Source organism: Lissotriton vulgaris, chromosome 2_1 (assembly GCF_964263255.1).
Source record: "Lissotriton vulgaris chromosome 2_1, aLisVul1.2, whole genome shotgun sequence".
In the NCBI taxonomy this organism is placed as follows: domain Eukaryota; kingdom Metazoa; phylum Chordata; class Amphibia; order Caudata; family Salamandridae; genus Lissotriton; species Lissotriton vulgaris.
In genome coordinates, this window is record NC_141687.1 from 1587016134 (window position 1) to 1587032782 (window position 16649).

General features: G+C 42.1%; 1 protein-coding gene across 1 annotated transcript in view; it reads right to left on the reverse strand.

The window, feature by feature from the left end:
- The window catches only part of LRP1B (LDL receptor related protein 1B), a 3669685-nt gene that overhangs the window by 1460109 nt on the left and 2192927 nt on the right, over positions 1 to 16649 (reverse strand). The window contains exon 30 of the mRNA XM_086955170.1: positions 2351 to 2525. Within this exon, the coding sequence (XP_086811296.1) occupies positions 2351 to 2525 (175 nt within the window). The remainder of the gene's footprint in view (positions 1 to 2350; positions 2526 to 16649) is intronic.

Consider the following 16649-nt stretch of genomic DNA (forward strand, 5'->3'; position numbering starts at 1 on the left):
TTATATCCAAACATTGGGTGCAAAGAGACCCTACTAGCTTGCTCCTGGGGGCAGGGATGCATCACCAGGAGTACAACAAAAGACACCCCATTGAAATTGGTCCAGCGGGGGTCACAGCCATCTTAGTTAAAAAAGAAAAACACTTGTATGTACACTCTGTAATTGCCAGTCATGCACTGAGAATCAAGGTCCCCACTGAGATGGTTTGATCCCAAGCAGTTTCAAAAAATTTCTGCTTGGAGCCTGTAGACAGGTGGGTCCCAATACAGCAACAGTTAGGCAACAGAGGACTGTTGAGTTGATTCTACAATATCCACCTTTGATTTGGGGACAACTACAACATCTTTTTTGCTTTGGGAGACCACACCACACCTGTGAGGAGACACATTGTAAGGAAGGGATCTCCCCAGGTCTGGATATGTGTGTTACACACTGTCACTTATTCTTGCACTGAGGAAGGAACCATGGGGAGAGCAGGAGCAGATATTTTCCCCTTGGCTGGTACTAGCTAGTGCCGATGGAAGAAATACTAAGGACGAGACAGCTTATGGGACTGCTCTGTGGTCCCTAAAAAGAGATGCAGCACTCTAAAGGAAAGGTCTTAGACTTGCATTGGTTATAAAAGACACCTTCAGTGGGACAGCCCCACAGCAAATGGATCGCTGGGAATCCACCTGAGAACACCCACTAAGCCACAGAAAGGGCCTACAAATCTGCATATTGGCTCAGGCAGTGCCTGAAATGACATGGGCATCACCAGATGTGATTTTGAAGATCATGTAGGGCTAGCAGAAACACTGGGCACCTACCGGAAGAGTTCCAACTTACTTTTTAACAGTGGCCCTCTAAATCTGCCAGTGACCCTGGGAGAAGTTATGGGGATTTTCAGACATTCTGAGGGGTAACCGTGTTATGTGCACTAGCAGTGCTTGAAGCCACTGAGTTTCTGTGTTCTCTGTCATTGCACAACAACCTTAATTATAGAATTAAGACTTTCATTGAGCTCTTTACTCTTTTTGGAATTTTCTATTGTAACATTATCTACTGCTATGGACCCAATTTATAGTTTGGGGGAGATGATACTCGATCGCAAGGGTGACAGAGTACCCTTTCAGCCAAACTGAAGATCCACCCACCTCATTTAGAGCAGGCAAGACAATCAGTATGTTGACAGCAGAGACTACTTCATCTTCGCCACTGATATACACCTTCAACTGTCTGACAGATTAAGGGACTTCAGAGGTTCAGCAAATTGTATGGCCACTCTATTTAGATTGAGTGGAAAAATTGCCAGTTTTCACTGCCTGTCGCAACCAGGTAAAATCTGAATGTACGGCACAGGGAAATAGGTAAAATTACCCCCACTCCCCTGGAGAAAACTCTCATTTTGAGGGGGTTATTATTTATTTATTTTTTCAAACAAAAAAATCCACTTTACGATTGAAAGTTTGCTGCATGGCTCCATCACATTGATGGAACCGCCTGTCAAACTTTGAATGCATTTACAGGAACTGTTGTGACGGAACCCGGGACCCTTTGACCTGGATTCAACACTGTTACATGAAGGCTGATGATGTCCACGATGATGCCCTTCAGCGCACTTTAAATAGTGCACTGCCCTTGCACAACAAGCGTAGGCTGCTGCTTAGCACAATTAGCAATGGCAACTGAAATCAAACATACAACTACTATCATTAGAGGTCTACTACAAGTCTGTGGATGTAGGAGGAGATTTTGGCAGAGGTGAAATCAAACTGCCCATAATACCTTTTTTGAAGTAAGAAGTAGTCTCCTGTATTCATGGAACAGGAGCGACCAACGCAGGTAAGATTGGTGAGCCGGGTTGGGGGATTCGACAGATGACCACGAGGATAAATTAAATAAATAATACATTTTTGCTCGTCGTCGTCTTTCGAAATTCACCCCATCCGGCCCCACTGCTCCAGTGCTCTTACCCGAACTGGCCGCTTGTGAAATGGAAATCTCTTTTCGCAATGGAGCTGAAACAGAATTGATATCGTGCCATTTCTGTGCAACGATACCGCCCTCAGCACCAGAAAACAGCCACGAAAGAAGTTGCAAATGTGGTTCTCGGAGAGGGGCCAAAGTCTGCATTGAAATGAAAGCTATGAGGTCGCCTGCCTCGGGAAGTTACCCTCTCTGACTGATGTAATGTCTCTTATGCTAAAGAGAGGGGAAACTGTTAATATTAATTCAGATTTGGATAATAATATATCACAGCCTATTAACCATCACTTATTGTATGCTACTCCTAAAGCATTATCATTCCAACAAGGACATTTTTAATACAATACGTTAAATATGGCAATTATATGTGAAAATACGTTACCCTCTGACTGGATGAACCGCAAGGCATTGAGGCTTGTCAATTCCATGGATGACTGATGTTTTCAGGGAGCCATCTAACCGAGCCACGTTTATTTGCGTTTCATCAAACTCTGAGCTAATCCAGTAGACATTGTGAGATATCCAGTCAACGGCAAGTCCCCGTATTCCATGGGTTTCTGCAGAAAAGAGACGATAAAACATTATTTATTGTACATGTGTTCTCATTTTGTTTTCAGCAATAATTGTCCTCTTAACTCCATTTGCCTTTGAGTAAAATGGGGTAGATTTAAATCCTTTGACTTCCTGGCTTCTCTTTTGGCACCAGCGTAATTGCTCTTTTACAGCTGAGTTAATTCGAATCCTTAAGCTATGTATGCATCATCATAACACTTGCAGGGCACATTTTATTTGCAAAATAAACAACAGATTTATCGTGGAACTCAAAGAACATGGACGTTGAGTTATGACTGCAGAACCAGGTAAACCGTTTGAAATTCTGAAATGCTTTCGAAATTGTAACTTAGAAATTATGAGAATGCACTTTTTTATCTATCTTATTAACATAAAAAGCTGCATGGTATGATTGCTTACTTACAGCTAGATTCATCAAAGGCCCGTTTTGCGAGTCAGTAATAGCGATTATTAAGGAATCGCTATTACAGACTCGCAAAACGGGATTCATGTACAAATCGCAATTTATTTTGCGATTCCTACAGCTTCCTTATTTGCGATTAGCTAATTGCTAATCGCAAATAAGGAATAACTCCCCAATCATACCTATGGGCCTAAAGGCCCATAGGAATGAATGGGAAGACATATGAATGTGCGAATCGCTATTAGCGATTCGCATTTTGAAATTGCGATTTCAAGGGTGCAGGGGTGTCCAAAGGATACCCTGTTGCACCCCTGAAATGACATTGGACGCTGGTGTTACACACACCAATGTCCCAAGGACATGTGTGTGTGTAACATACAACTTAGAAAAATGCACTTAAGTGCATTTTTCTGAATTTCCGCTATTTACCACGGGGTTTGACTTCGCGGTAAATAGCGGGCCAAAATTGCGAATTTGCATTTTTTAAAAGAATCATGAACTGCATTTAAGGAATCTCAAATAGAGATTCCTTAAATGCAATTGCTCGCAAATTTGCTAATTCTATAATAGCGATTTTTGAATTTGGGAATAGGTAGAAAATATTTAAATCTACTCCTAAATTGTTTAACATAGCTTTGCAGCTTGACATATGCAGTTCATATGAAATTCTAGTAAACACAACACAGATAGAGTGACAAGAGGGAATATAGGACAAGAACTAAAACATATAAGGGCAGGGGCCAAACTAACTTTTACCTATCTAAAGGAAGAAAGAAACAAAAGTGCAAACTTAACAGACCAGGGCAATTTAATTTCAATATATAACCCAAACAGGGTCAATAATTTTTTACCAAAACAGTACTATTTCAGTGTTTCACGGTAGGCCTATACTCTACCTGATCACAGTGACAAGGGAGGTTAATGCATACGGGGAATCAATCACTCAATATCACAGCAAGTACCATTCAATGTCATGCTCTTTGGTTTTTCAAGAGGTAGCACAGGGCTATGCTTCCTTGTGATTAGTTCTGACTCAGCAAAGCATATTGATAAAGGAATGGATTCCTATCTGTAGTACACTAGTACACTACACATTGATACACATTGGTATGTTGTGTGTCAATCTTTTAAAAAGAAAGCTGCCTTGGGGTATATTGCACATGCCTTCATTTGGGACATTACAAACAAGACCACTGAAATACTCATGTTTGTGCAAAACAAATATCCTCAAACTATTTCTACAGTTGTAGGAAAGGCAGGTGTTAAATTGCAATAATGATGTTATTATTGCCATATTAAATTAGAAATGTCAGCCCAGCATGAATTTTCCCTTCCAAAATATCCCTCAATCATTGTAAAATTAAAAGAGTGTGCTTCAAACTCCACCTTTTGTTTTCATCTCAACTAATCATAATTGGCCTTTATTATTTACTTCTTGTTTTTAAAGTACATATACTCGTGTTTATCCTTTATTACCTGTTTGTACAGAGGTGGAGAAACCATAGCCCCCTTTCTTTCTCATGTAGACTGCACTGTCTATAGCCCTGCTTTCTTTACTCACACTCACCCTACTAACCATTTTTACAGAACTGTCCTGTGTTCTTCTTTCTCTCTCCCTTTTTCCCATGCTTAATCCTACACATTGTGTTTTAAAAAGTCCTAATTTATTAACTATCCCCTATCCTCAGTATCATTCCAGAGCATCCTTTTCTGTCCAAACCACAGTTTCGTTTTTACCTCTTCTGTGTTTGCCTCCTGGTTGGGTAACAGTACATGCAGAACATGGAACCCACATACCATTTTCTGATTTTGTCTCATGATTCTGTTTTCTGCAGTTACTCATCAACAATACCAGTGGTTCCCAACCTGTTGTAAGGGAACAAGTGGGAGTCAACTACAACTTCTAAGGGGGGGACCACAAGTTCTTACAAAATTAAATAATGTTACCAGATTTATAAACTCTTTGTAGGACCTGGCTCACCCCACAGGGTCTGCCCCAAACCTTTTACCTTCACCCCTCCTGAATTCTGAAATCGTTGTGATGGATTTTAGGACTCTGGGCACGTTATCACTGCTAGGCAGTGCTAAAGTGTTTATGTATGGCCGAGATACCCGCCACCCCCTCTCAACACAATCCCCAAGAATTGGGAAACCGGAAACAGTTCTTGAATTTTTGGAAGGCGGGAAGGGAGTAAACGCTTCCCGGCCGTATTTATTAAAATATGAAACAAAATTAAAACATTAAAATAACAGTTTCATATTATGTACAATTTCATTTCCACATTACGATGTTTGGCTAACCTTAACAGATCTCTAATACAGAGGTTCTCCTAGCCGAACTAACATCCTACAAAACATTTGACTTGAAATTGTACATCCTAACGTTAAGGGCCAACGGCAAGGTCGTAACCGGTGTCAGATCCCTAACCCAGACATACCCCCCTCACTTGTGAGAGGAGCGACCGCACCGAGGCGTACCTCAAGTGCATCTACCAATTTCCCTTTGTACTTGACGGGGGCCCCAATAGACTCGACGCCATTTAACGGTCGTTCGAGGACTCGTATGAGGTGTCTAAAAGGTAGCGTAAACCCCCTCCCGCACCCCACACAACTTACCCATCTGCCGTCGCAGATGTCCTGGCCCCGGGAAATTCTCCAGGAGGGGCCGTAGCCCCTCCTATCCAGGAAGGGGCCTTGACCACCTTTCCTTTCCTTCCGGCGGCCTCTCCTTAGACAGGACCGCCTCCCCGTTGAGGGGCCAATTGGCCACCTCCCCCACGCGCTCCCATCCGTAATGGGTGACGCCCCCTCATAGGGATCTTCCAATTACTGCTCACCGATCATGACCTTACCGCCCGACCAAAATAAATACGACAATTCTATCTAATTTACTAAACAATAAAACGAACATGACTTATTACAAGCATGAATACTGATCGACATTAGTGCAACATTACTTTATTTGCAAAACAAACTGAAAATAACCAATCTTTATTGCATATTCAAAATTTCACGACGATCATTACAACCTGCAAGAAACAGAGTTACCAGATCAAATCTTTACTCAACACAACTAGCTGTCCTCAGGGGCTGGTGGGTGGGTCAAAATTGGCTCTTCGTTCCGTCTCGAGCTCACGTGCAGCGGGGAGGTGCAGCTTCAGAGCACAGGAACAAGAGGATGCTTTCTTGGCTTCTGCTCCTTTTATCCGTCTTCAGGGTGGGCGTAAACCCGCCCCCGCCTGCCTCCGAGGGCGTGGCCGGCCGCGTTGGTGTCTAGGCCAGCCCACTCTAGGGCGGGAAAAAGGCGCGCCCCGGCTACGCCGCTTCGGGCATACCAGCCGAGACACGCCTCCCGCCCAAGATGGCTTCCCGGGGGGATCGTGGTACTCCACCATACGTTCGGGGGGACCGAATGGTCGCCCCTTTCCATTCTCTCCTTTAAACATGGTAAAAGTGGCTTATTCCAGATTGGCATTTTAAATTACTAATGAGACCCTAGTAAAGGGGTATTCCATGTACCCAGGACTTGCAAATTAAACGCTGGTAGTGGACCTGCAGTACAAAGGTGCCGTCCACTGAAGAAGCCTTTTTCAAACATGTCTCATGCCTGATATCGCAACCTGCATGCAGTTTAAACTGTCAATTTGACTTGGCAAAAGAAAGCTTTTGCCAAGCCTAAATCACTCCCTTCATACACATATGTAACAAGTAGGGTAGTCCGAAATCAGCCCATAGGACATGTGTTTTTAGGTTTTAGGTGTTGTGGTAGAGGAAAACACAACCATTTGCTTTCTACTACTGTGGGGACTACCAATTCCATAGGAAAACATTGGGTTACCTTATTACATTTGATACATTTAAAATGTTTGCTTGGGAACAAGTGCAAATTCCATGTTTGGTGTCTAAGACATTTCAATTTAAAATCCTCTTTAACGGGAAAGTCAGATTTCCAGTCACAACTCTGAAAATGGAACTTTGAGAAAGATGGGATTTTCTTGTCCTAACCATTTAGTGTATGTAGCCTGTTTAAGTGTAGGTGGTAGTTAGTCTTTGTGTATTCCTCACAGACAGCCACACAATAGTAAGTCAGGGTTTTGGCAGGATGAGCTATCCTGACTTAATGGGAGGGGCACATCTATCACCTATTACAATTGTACTTCAAGGGCACTGCCCCACCCATAAAGAACTTCAGACTAGCTATTGTGCCCCTAGACATCCTAGGATGAAGACAGGGATGCAGTAAATTCCAAACATGTCTCTGGGGGAAAACTCCAGAATCTTCTTCAATTTCAAAGCTGGCACCAGTTATACAATTAGGAGCTTCAGACCCAATAGTCAATACACTCCTTAACCTGTGGATACTACAGAAGAATGACAGCCCAGCTGATCTGCTGCACTGGACCTGCAACTGGACCTACTGGAGACCCGACCTGCTGTCTTAGAAGGAAGGATGGACCTGCTTCTATCATCTCAGGCTGAAGTGACTGTAAGGGTAGGCTGGCTGACATGCTTTTCTGAGCTACAGGGCCAGAACAATCTCCAGAGGCTTCCATGCAACCGCTTAGCTGTCGTGTTGCAACTGGACTTGACTGGACCTGCTACAACTGGACCTGCCTGATATGCAGTTGGATCTGACTGTGTCCTGTTGGCCTCTACTAAAATGAGTTCCTCATTTCCAAGAGGTGGCCCCCAGGACCCGAACACTTGGTTTGGCATCAGTTGAGCTCATCTTAGAAGAAAAGGAGAAATCCTGAAGCGTTGGGCTCTTTGTGGCTGCAAACTGACCCGTTCACACCAAGCTCTTGCTGCCCATGTCAACCACCAACGTGAAGGTCCAGGAAACCTTAATCTTCAAGTTACAGTGACATCTAGCTATGACAGGCAATGCACATCACACTGAAGTATCGTCAGCCTGAGGTGGCCTCAATCACAGAGCTCCAGCTACGACTATCCGTGATGCCCTGCAGGGTCTTGAAGCTACAGCACTGACCATCTCTGACACCCACGCTGCTCTCTGCGATACAGCAAGGACCATCTGTGATGCTCTCCCGCTCCTCGAGGCCTCCTCCACCTTGATCTGGACTCTTCTTGCTGAACTTTGCGAAGGTAACTTTTTTAGCAGGACTAACATGAACCTGGCCGCTGTATCCAGCCCACACTCTATCATGGCCAGCCTGAAATTGTGACTTTCACAAATACATGCACGAACCAGTAACCGTGACACTTTATGCATTTTGGCCAAACTTACCTTAAATATTTGATATTTCATATCTCCTGTACTACTGTTTAGATTTATGTTGTTTTGTTGTCAAATAATTTAGTACCTATAACTCTATTTTTCTAAACAAGTGTGGGATTTTTCTCATGTTGTGTTTTCACTTTATTACTGTTTGTGAGCTGCATACATTCTTTATACTTTAACTCTAAGTTAAGCTTAACCGCTTTTGTGACAAACTACCAATGGGTTGAGCACAAGTCAAATGATTGAATTTTTGTGTATAACCCTTACAAGGATTGAGGCTATTGCTTTAAAAGGGGCTCACACACACACCCTCAACCAGCAACCTGGTGCCTCAAACTCTTTATAAAAAAAGAAGCAAAATGCAAAATCGAAAATGTTAAAAAAATGTCTGTAAATATGAAAGAATTTGAAAATTAAGTTGGTATGCACAGCTTACCTTGTGACAGTAGATCACATGCATAAAACAAAATAGAGTTTGGATGATTAATAGCTCTATTACATTTTGAAATGATTCTGTGTTTGTGAATTAAATAAAATATATAATTATTTTTGTATTAGTTTGAGGAATGTCTGTATGTATGTGTACTGTTTTGTGGCTCAAATCAACCAAATTGATTAGGCTGGGGCCCCAACTTCTAATAATGACTCAGTGTGGTTACCTAGGTTCCAGTAATGATTAAGTGGGTGGCCACAGAAGTCAAAAGGATAAGAACCGTAGAACTAAACCACTTGTCAAATTGGCAATGCCTGACTTGACCATCAGTAAAATTATACTTGTCAGGTAAGAATGTTAACTGACTGACTGACTGACTGAAGTACTTATAAAGCGCTCGAATGCCGCGGCGTCTTGGCGCTGGATGACTAGAGAGAGTGGTGTGAGGCGATCTTAATGCGAGGAAAAGAGCCAGGTTTTCAGTGCCTTTCTGAAACATAGTTTAGACTTTTATGAGCGCAGTGCAGGGGGCAGAGAATTCCATAGTCTGGAAGCTTGGTAGGAAAAAGATCTGCCACCCCAGCGCTTTCTTCTTATTTTAGGTTGGCAGATTAGATCAAGACTGGCTGATCTCAGCGCACGCGATGGCACGTATCGAGGGAGAAGTTTGGCAAGATCATCTGATCCCATACCGTGCACAGATCTATGGGCCAAACAGAGGGCCTTAAACTGTATTCCACACCTCACTGGAAGCCAGTGAAGTTCCCTGATGACTTTAGATGTTGGGTGACGATAGGGTAAATTCAGCAGAACCCTGGCTGCGGCGTTTTGGATTGCCTGCAGTTTGTTCAGTTGTTTTTCTCCTGTGCCCAAGTAGAGTGAGTTGCAATAGTCCACTCGGGACATTACCAGGGCGCCCATGACAGTTTTTTGCAATGTTGGAGGGATGTAGGGTAGAACTTTCCTAAGGACATTGATGGTATGGAAGCATGTAGAGTTTACCTGGTTAATCTGGGCCTTACAAGAAAGTTCTTTATCAACCAGAAAGCCAAGATTCCTGACCTTTTCTGCTGGGCTAGGACAAGAGCCCGCCTCCGGGGGCCACCAGAGGTTGTTCCAGATCGATGGTTTCTGACTGAACTCGATTATCTCGGTCTTGTCAGTATTTAGTTTTAAAAAGTTAAGGCTCATCCAGTTTTTTACACTGAGAAGACAGTTCTTAAAGCGCTCTGAGGCAGCTTGGATGGACTGGGATACTGAGACTACAATTTGAGTGTCGTCAGCGTAGGACACTAATTATAGACCATGAGATTGAATTAGGGCAGCTAGGGGGGTGACATATAGATTGAACAGGGTGGGCGATAATGCAGATCCCTGAGGGACCCCCCTGGAAGGGAGAATTTGTCAGAATAATGTAGTCCAAGTGCAGATACTTGGGGCTGTATCACGTACGTGCCCCAGGGGCACAATGGGCATATGAGCCTTCTTTGTGTTTCCACTGGGCACTTTTGAATTCCAGAAGGGGCCACAGAATCTTGTGCGTCCCCTTCTGTAATACCGATAGTGCTGGTGCTTTATGTGTGCCTGCACTATTGGTTATTGAAGAAGGGGACCCATAAGCATGTGCAACCCCTTCTCTACTACCAAAGTGCCCCGCGGGCCCCCGCCTGCATTGTGAAATACAGAGTGGCTTCAAATCAGCTGTTCCATTTTTCACATGAGTGCATTCATCCTAATACAGTGCATTTTCCTTCTTTGAACCAGATACACCTTTTAAAAGGTGTGCCTAATGCAAACAATGAAAATGTGCTGTAACTGTGATACGGCGTCTGTTCTATCAACAAGTGTATCCTCATGTAAATAAAAGCAAACCATTTTTATTATTGAATTCTGAAGCATATGATCAGAAACCGATGATTTTATTTATAATCCACGGGAGATGCACAACACGATCAGAAAAGATAACGGTGGTCATGGTCATGGTCATGCTGTTTGACTGTAAATTGTAAATAGTGTGACAAATCAATCAATATTTACCGAGCACATTTCTCAATGCATTCCTAGAGGTAGGCCTGTAATCAAAATGTTAAGAAGGCTGATTGATAAATGAACACATTCCTGGAAGATAATTTAAGGAATGGCCTGTTTTAGATTTTTATAGCAGCTTCAAAATGTAAATCCTGCAAAGTGAGGTTCCCAGCTAGATATTAAACTGCAGCAAGCTGTTCACGCTATGTTCTTTAGTAAAGTGCACTCAGCAGGCATTAAACAATTAAATACACTTTTTATCAGATCAAGCAGAGGATAAAAATGATCTTTCTCAAGATCAACTATTTGTTATTGTATGTCAGGGCACATGCCAGCCACTTGAAAGGGATTTACCAAGAGGAAAGCTTCTAAGAAGCTTCTAAGAAATGCTGCTTCATGCCATTTATAATCCACACCATACTCTGCGAGGAATGCATTAAATGAAAGTGCCACTGTGAAGGGCTATATATTCCATTGAAGAAGGCTATGCCTGTCACCATTACAGTTATTTTTTTATAACTAGAAAGCCAAAAAATAAGAGTGGATGTAAGTTTAAGGAATGAAGTTTAAAATCCAAATTTCGACTTACAGACCATGCTAGAACTATACTCTAGAACACGCTTAAACCATGCAGAAATATTTTCACATAGAAAATAACAGGTGTGCTAAAAAAAACCTTCGTAAATCACACATAGTGAAAATGCGCCTGCTTAACTGTATATGAGAAGAACATGAAGATAATTTTTTTATACCCGGCTATCATACTTAAATGTGCCCATTAGGTTAGACCCAAGCATATTGCTTTCAACTGTTAGCTAAATAGACATTTATTCAGGGCATTTTGCCTAGTACCAGCATTCTCCTAGAGAACCTGCTGACTTCACGAGTATGTTTCCTTAGCTGCATCATGCCATATTAGATCATTTTTACAAAACATTGCAATGCACCTTGCTGTAAATTCATAATGAATAGACTGTAAGAATGAACAATAATAAAGGGGAAACATCCATTACAACGCAGCCATTACAATGACCTACCTTTACAACGCAAATGCCTTTACATCACATTCCATTACAACACATGCCATTACAATGCAAGTCACTACAACACATGCCATTACAACGTATACGATTACAACGTATGTCATTACAATGCTTTATAATGTAAGTAATGGAGATTTGTTTAGTATTAGGGTGGGTATGGGTTTTGGGGTACATGGGAATACTAATTTTTACACCTACACTATCCAACATGTTCTCTACTGATGCACTCACTGGAGTTGGAATAGTAATTTTTACGCCTACACTTTCCAACAATTACATTACTGTTGCCTTAGAAGTATTATGCATTGTAATGGTATGCGTTGTAATGGAATGCGTTGTAATGGAATGCGTTGTGATGGCAGTTTTAAAAAATACGTTGTAATAGCAAGCGTTTTAAAATCATGCAATGTAATGGTAATTGCAATGTAAAGACTGCGTTGTAAAAGCATGCATTGTAGTGATATATATTCATGATATAGATACACATTATGTATGCTCAACTGAAACACCATTGATATATTTGTTTAATCCTGTGATTAGCTATTATATTTCCATGTTTCCTACAATGACTACAGTGACTACAAGTACGGCTGTGAATATTTACCATGTGATTCGGGAGAAGAAGCAATGGAAATTGACAACAACATTAGATTAGCGGTTTCCATTGGAAGAGAAAACACCTACTCATTTTCATTACATTATTGTTTGATTTTATAATAATGAGTGTGCCTACTGAGTTAGAGAGACCCCTTTGCTGTGGGAAAGTCGGTTCCTATTCTTGATCTTTGTTACTGACAGCTATTGCTAGAGGTGACATTATTCTGATTACTCTGATCAATGCTACTGCAATGATCATTATTCAATCACTGATATGCTGACGGTTGCTACTGTAGCTGTAGGTAACTCGGTTTAGTTTTCCAGAACGACCCTTTATGGGAAATTCAAGTCCCAAACTATGCTCCAAAATCTTGCTCATTTCTAAAAGGATCTCTTCATGGGTTTCTCTATGTAGGGTAAGTTAGGTTCTTTAGCTAGTTTATTGATTATCTCTTTTATAGAACACTCTATATTGATCTAAGCTGTTACAAAACAACCTTTTATTCAATATTTCTGTAAACTGAATAAACTTGAATAAAGATGCCAAATCTTTTTTTTATCTTTTAAGATAAAGGTTTTGAAAATGTCTTCAACTTTTTATCATTGACTGAACATTAAGGATCTGGCAGCTGATGATTTATGCATTTCTTGTGTTTTGTTCCAGCTCCATTGGCACCACAGTTGCAAAGGTCCATATGACCTGTAACCACCATCTGGATTTCCAAAAAGAAAAATCTGTAAGTTGGGGTGTTTAGTCTTAAATACCATTTGGCCAATCCTATTAGGCATTAACAATTTATAGCAGCAGAGGATATGGTTCACACCTCGGAAGGAGCATTAAAAGTAGTACCCAAACTATATTCAAATAATCCTTCCTTCCAATTTCCAGAGGCCAGATCCTGACAGCATGGTGAAGCAGAATTAGTGGTGATTACGGTATTGGTGGTTGCAGTTTTTAAGGTGTGAGGTTCAATGGGGGAAAATGTTGTGGTTGTGAGTGTTGTTGCGAGTGTATGAGTGAGTTAAAGAGGCATTGAGTTGTTGAAGAAGAGTAGTTGAGTTTCTGGCTCATTAAAGTCGATAATAACAAATGTTGTAAACTTTTTTGCAGGGAGTTAGATGTGGAGTATGAAGTACCATCACTTCCATCTGTAACATGAGGAGGCAAGCGGTTGTGTTTCAACAATCTTGATTGATGTTAGTGGAACCTTGTTGCACACATGGGTAAAAGAGGGTGACTGGTACGAGGAGCGAGATTGTACATCATAGTGTTTCATGCTGGGATGCTATTCCTGTACAAAAAGAAGGTGAGGAGGCACCTCCTGAGGGTACTCCAATCTATATTATGACTACTGAACATGGATTAAATTCATATTTGTGGCTTCGACAATGAAGAAGGATTATGGAAAATGAGGGTGCTTTACGTTTTTCCAGGTATTTGATATTTAATACCAGATTTCGAGTTCATTTGTAGGGAAAATTGTACAAAATAAAGCCACCACCTCGACCCATGCAGTATCAGGCTTTTCATGCTTGGGAGAAAGTAGCTGGGGGAAAATTAAAGGAGAAATATCTGAGAAGGACAGGAAGAGCAATAAAACATTATGCAAATGCTCAATGGGATGAACAACAGTGTAGATGGAGCAAGGGCATTATTGAAGGTAGCTAGATTATATCTGGCACTTACATCAGTGAGTGCAAGGTAGAGTAAGGACACTGCTAGGCAAGAAGGAGATGAGTCAGTACAGATCTGGGAGACAAGACATTAGAACAGATGTTGTCTTTCCGACCACCCCTGCATATTAGTTTCTCTGAACCAGGAGAGTTAAGTGCTACTGCCAGTCAGACCATAGTTACAGCTCTAGTTAATCCAGACCCATTTCCAATTGAATGACCCTTACAAGCTTTATAAATTGCTTCACCAGTTTTGAGACGAACACCAGCGGCACCTTGAGTGGCTGTAAGTGCACCACCCCAAATTGAGAGAAGGCCAGAAGTCTTAACGAGACCTGTTAGAAATTTACTGACAATCCAAAACACACAGTTAGCTCTGTGGAGACCCCCACAAAAATTGCATTCTCTACCGGATGGAGGAAGAACCCTAGTCTTCATGACTCCTCTAGCTTCTAATGACTTAAGTGTTGATGAAGAGCAATACTTACCACCTTGGCTTGCAGAGATTACTAGAGAGAAAAGAGCAGAAGTCATAGAGCCACCAAAAGAATTAGTGACAAGAAACAACAGATCTTTGGTTATTCCAAAATTGAAAATCAAATTAGAAGAGATAATCAATGGCTGTCTAGTGTTTGATCATCTGGATTATGGCAAAAAACACAAGATGATGGACGGAATGTTGCACAATGGCAAAACATTCACCCCCAGTCACAGATCTGGGTTTAATCCATCGTTATTTTGCACACCAAGCCACCCCAGTTCAGACATGGCCATGCATCCTAGGACCGGTTTCTGGCTATCAGCCGTGTTCAGCCAGTATAGCTTTACTCCAGTGGCTTAGTGAGCACGGGACCCATGTCTGGGCATACCCTTCCCACACAGGGTGAACAGCAAAACACACAAGATGATGGACGGAATGTTGCACAATAGCAAAACATTCACCCCCAGTCACAGATCTGGGTTTAATCCATCGGTATTTTGCTCACCAAGCCACCCCAGTTCAGACATGGCCATATGCAAATCAGTCTTGACGCTGTGCCTCATGGGAACAGTCCAGTCCAAACTGCCAAGCCATGGCTTCCCTGGACTGGAATCAAACATCCTAGGACCGGTTTCTGGCTATCAGCCGTCTTCAGCCAGGATAGCTTGACTCCAGTGGCTTAGTGAGCATGGGACCCACATCTGGGCATACCCTTCCCACATAGGGTGATCAGCAAAACACACAAGATGATGGACAGAATGTTGCACAATGGCAAAACATTCACCCCCAGTCACAGATCTGGGTTTAATCCATCGTTATTTTGCTCACCATGCCACCCCAGTTCAGACATGGCCATATGCAAATCAGTCTTGACCCTGTGCCTCATGGACACAGTCCAGCCCGAACTGCCAAGCCATGTCTTCCCTGGACCGGAATCAAGCATCCTAGGACCGGTTTCTGGCTATCAGCCGTCTTCAGCCAGGATTGCTTGACTCCAGTGGCTTAGTTAGCACGGGACCCACATCTGGGCATACCCTTCCCACATAGGGTGAACAGCAAAATACACAAGATGATGGACGGAATGTTGCACAATGGCAAAATCATCTGGATTATGAACAGAGAAATGAGTTAATCTGCCTGTGTAAGGATATGACTTGAGGGATGCTAAGAAACATGACAAATTGGCAAGGATAGCATGAAGTATAATGTGGATCTTTCTAACAACATGAATCTGCATCATAGCTCTAGGGTTGAGTTGGATGATCAAGCAATAGAAAATAGGAGAATTACAGGAATGCATTTGTACCTTATTGAACTTACCAAATGCATTCTCAGATGGAAGGATGTGGAGAAGTTTTAATTTACATGGGCAAAGACACATGAAAAAAAACAAAAGAGACAGAGAAGAAACAAGATGAACTGATTGGGAATGAGGCAGCAGCATATCCGTTGAGGGAAGTAGCTGAAGGAACCTATGTATATGTGACACGGAATAGAAGCGACCTGACATCATTTGTGAACAATTTTCCAAAATCGAGAGGCAAGCAGTGCAGTGGTATGCACAAGTGGAAAGATTTATAAAGATTTCAGAGGTGTTGTGGAGGGATTTGGATATGTTTCTTGATATTGTGATACCAGCTGACTTTTGGGCAGATTATAAGGAAGCAGTACAGTGGCAGACTTTCAACTTTTTTCTCCACACAAGTTGATGAGTTAATTACCCTCACCGCAGCATGCAGATTAAGTTCTCAAATGAGAGTTACAATCTTTACTGACGGCCTGTCTGTATTTGGCATAGTGCATGACTTTAGGCAATTGGCCTAACGGCTAGGGCGGTCGTCCTCAAATCTGGGGAACAGGGTTCAAGTCTCAGCAACGACGCTGGACATCCTGTGATTCTGGGCAAATCACTTAATACCCCGTGCCTCACTGATTTGGGTCAAGTTTGCGCTATATAAAACTCAGTAAAATAAAAAATAAATTCTTTCTTACCTCCACATGTACCCCGATTCGGAATGGAGAGCCTGTTAAAAGATTGCTCGAGGCACTCCAAAAACCTTGTGAAATTGCTGTGGTAAAATGTTGAGGACATCAAACAGGCAGTGGGTTCGTTACCATGGGCAACAGATATGCTGACTCCATAGCAGGGATTGCGCACTGACAGCATGTACATTTAGTGGAGGTTTCACAATGGAATCTGAGGAAGA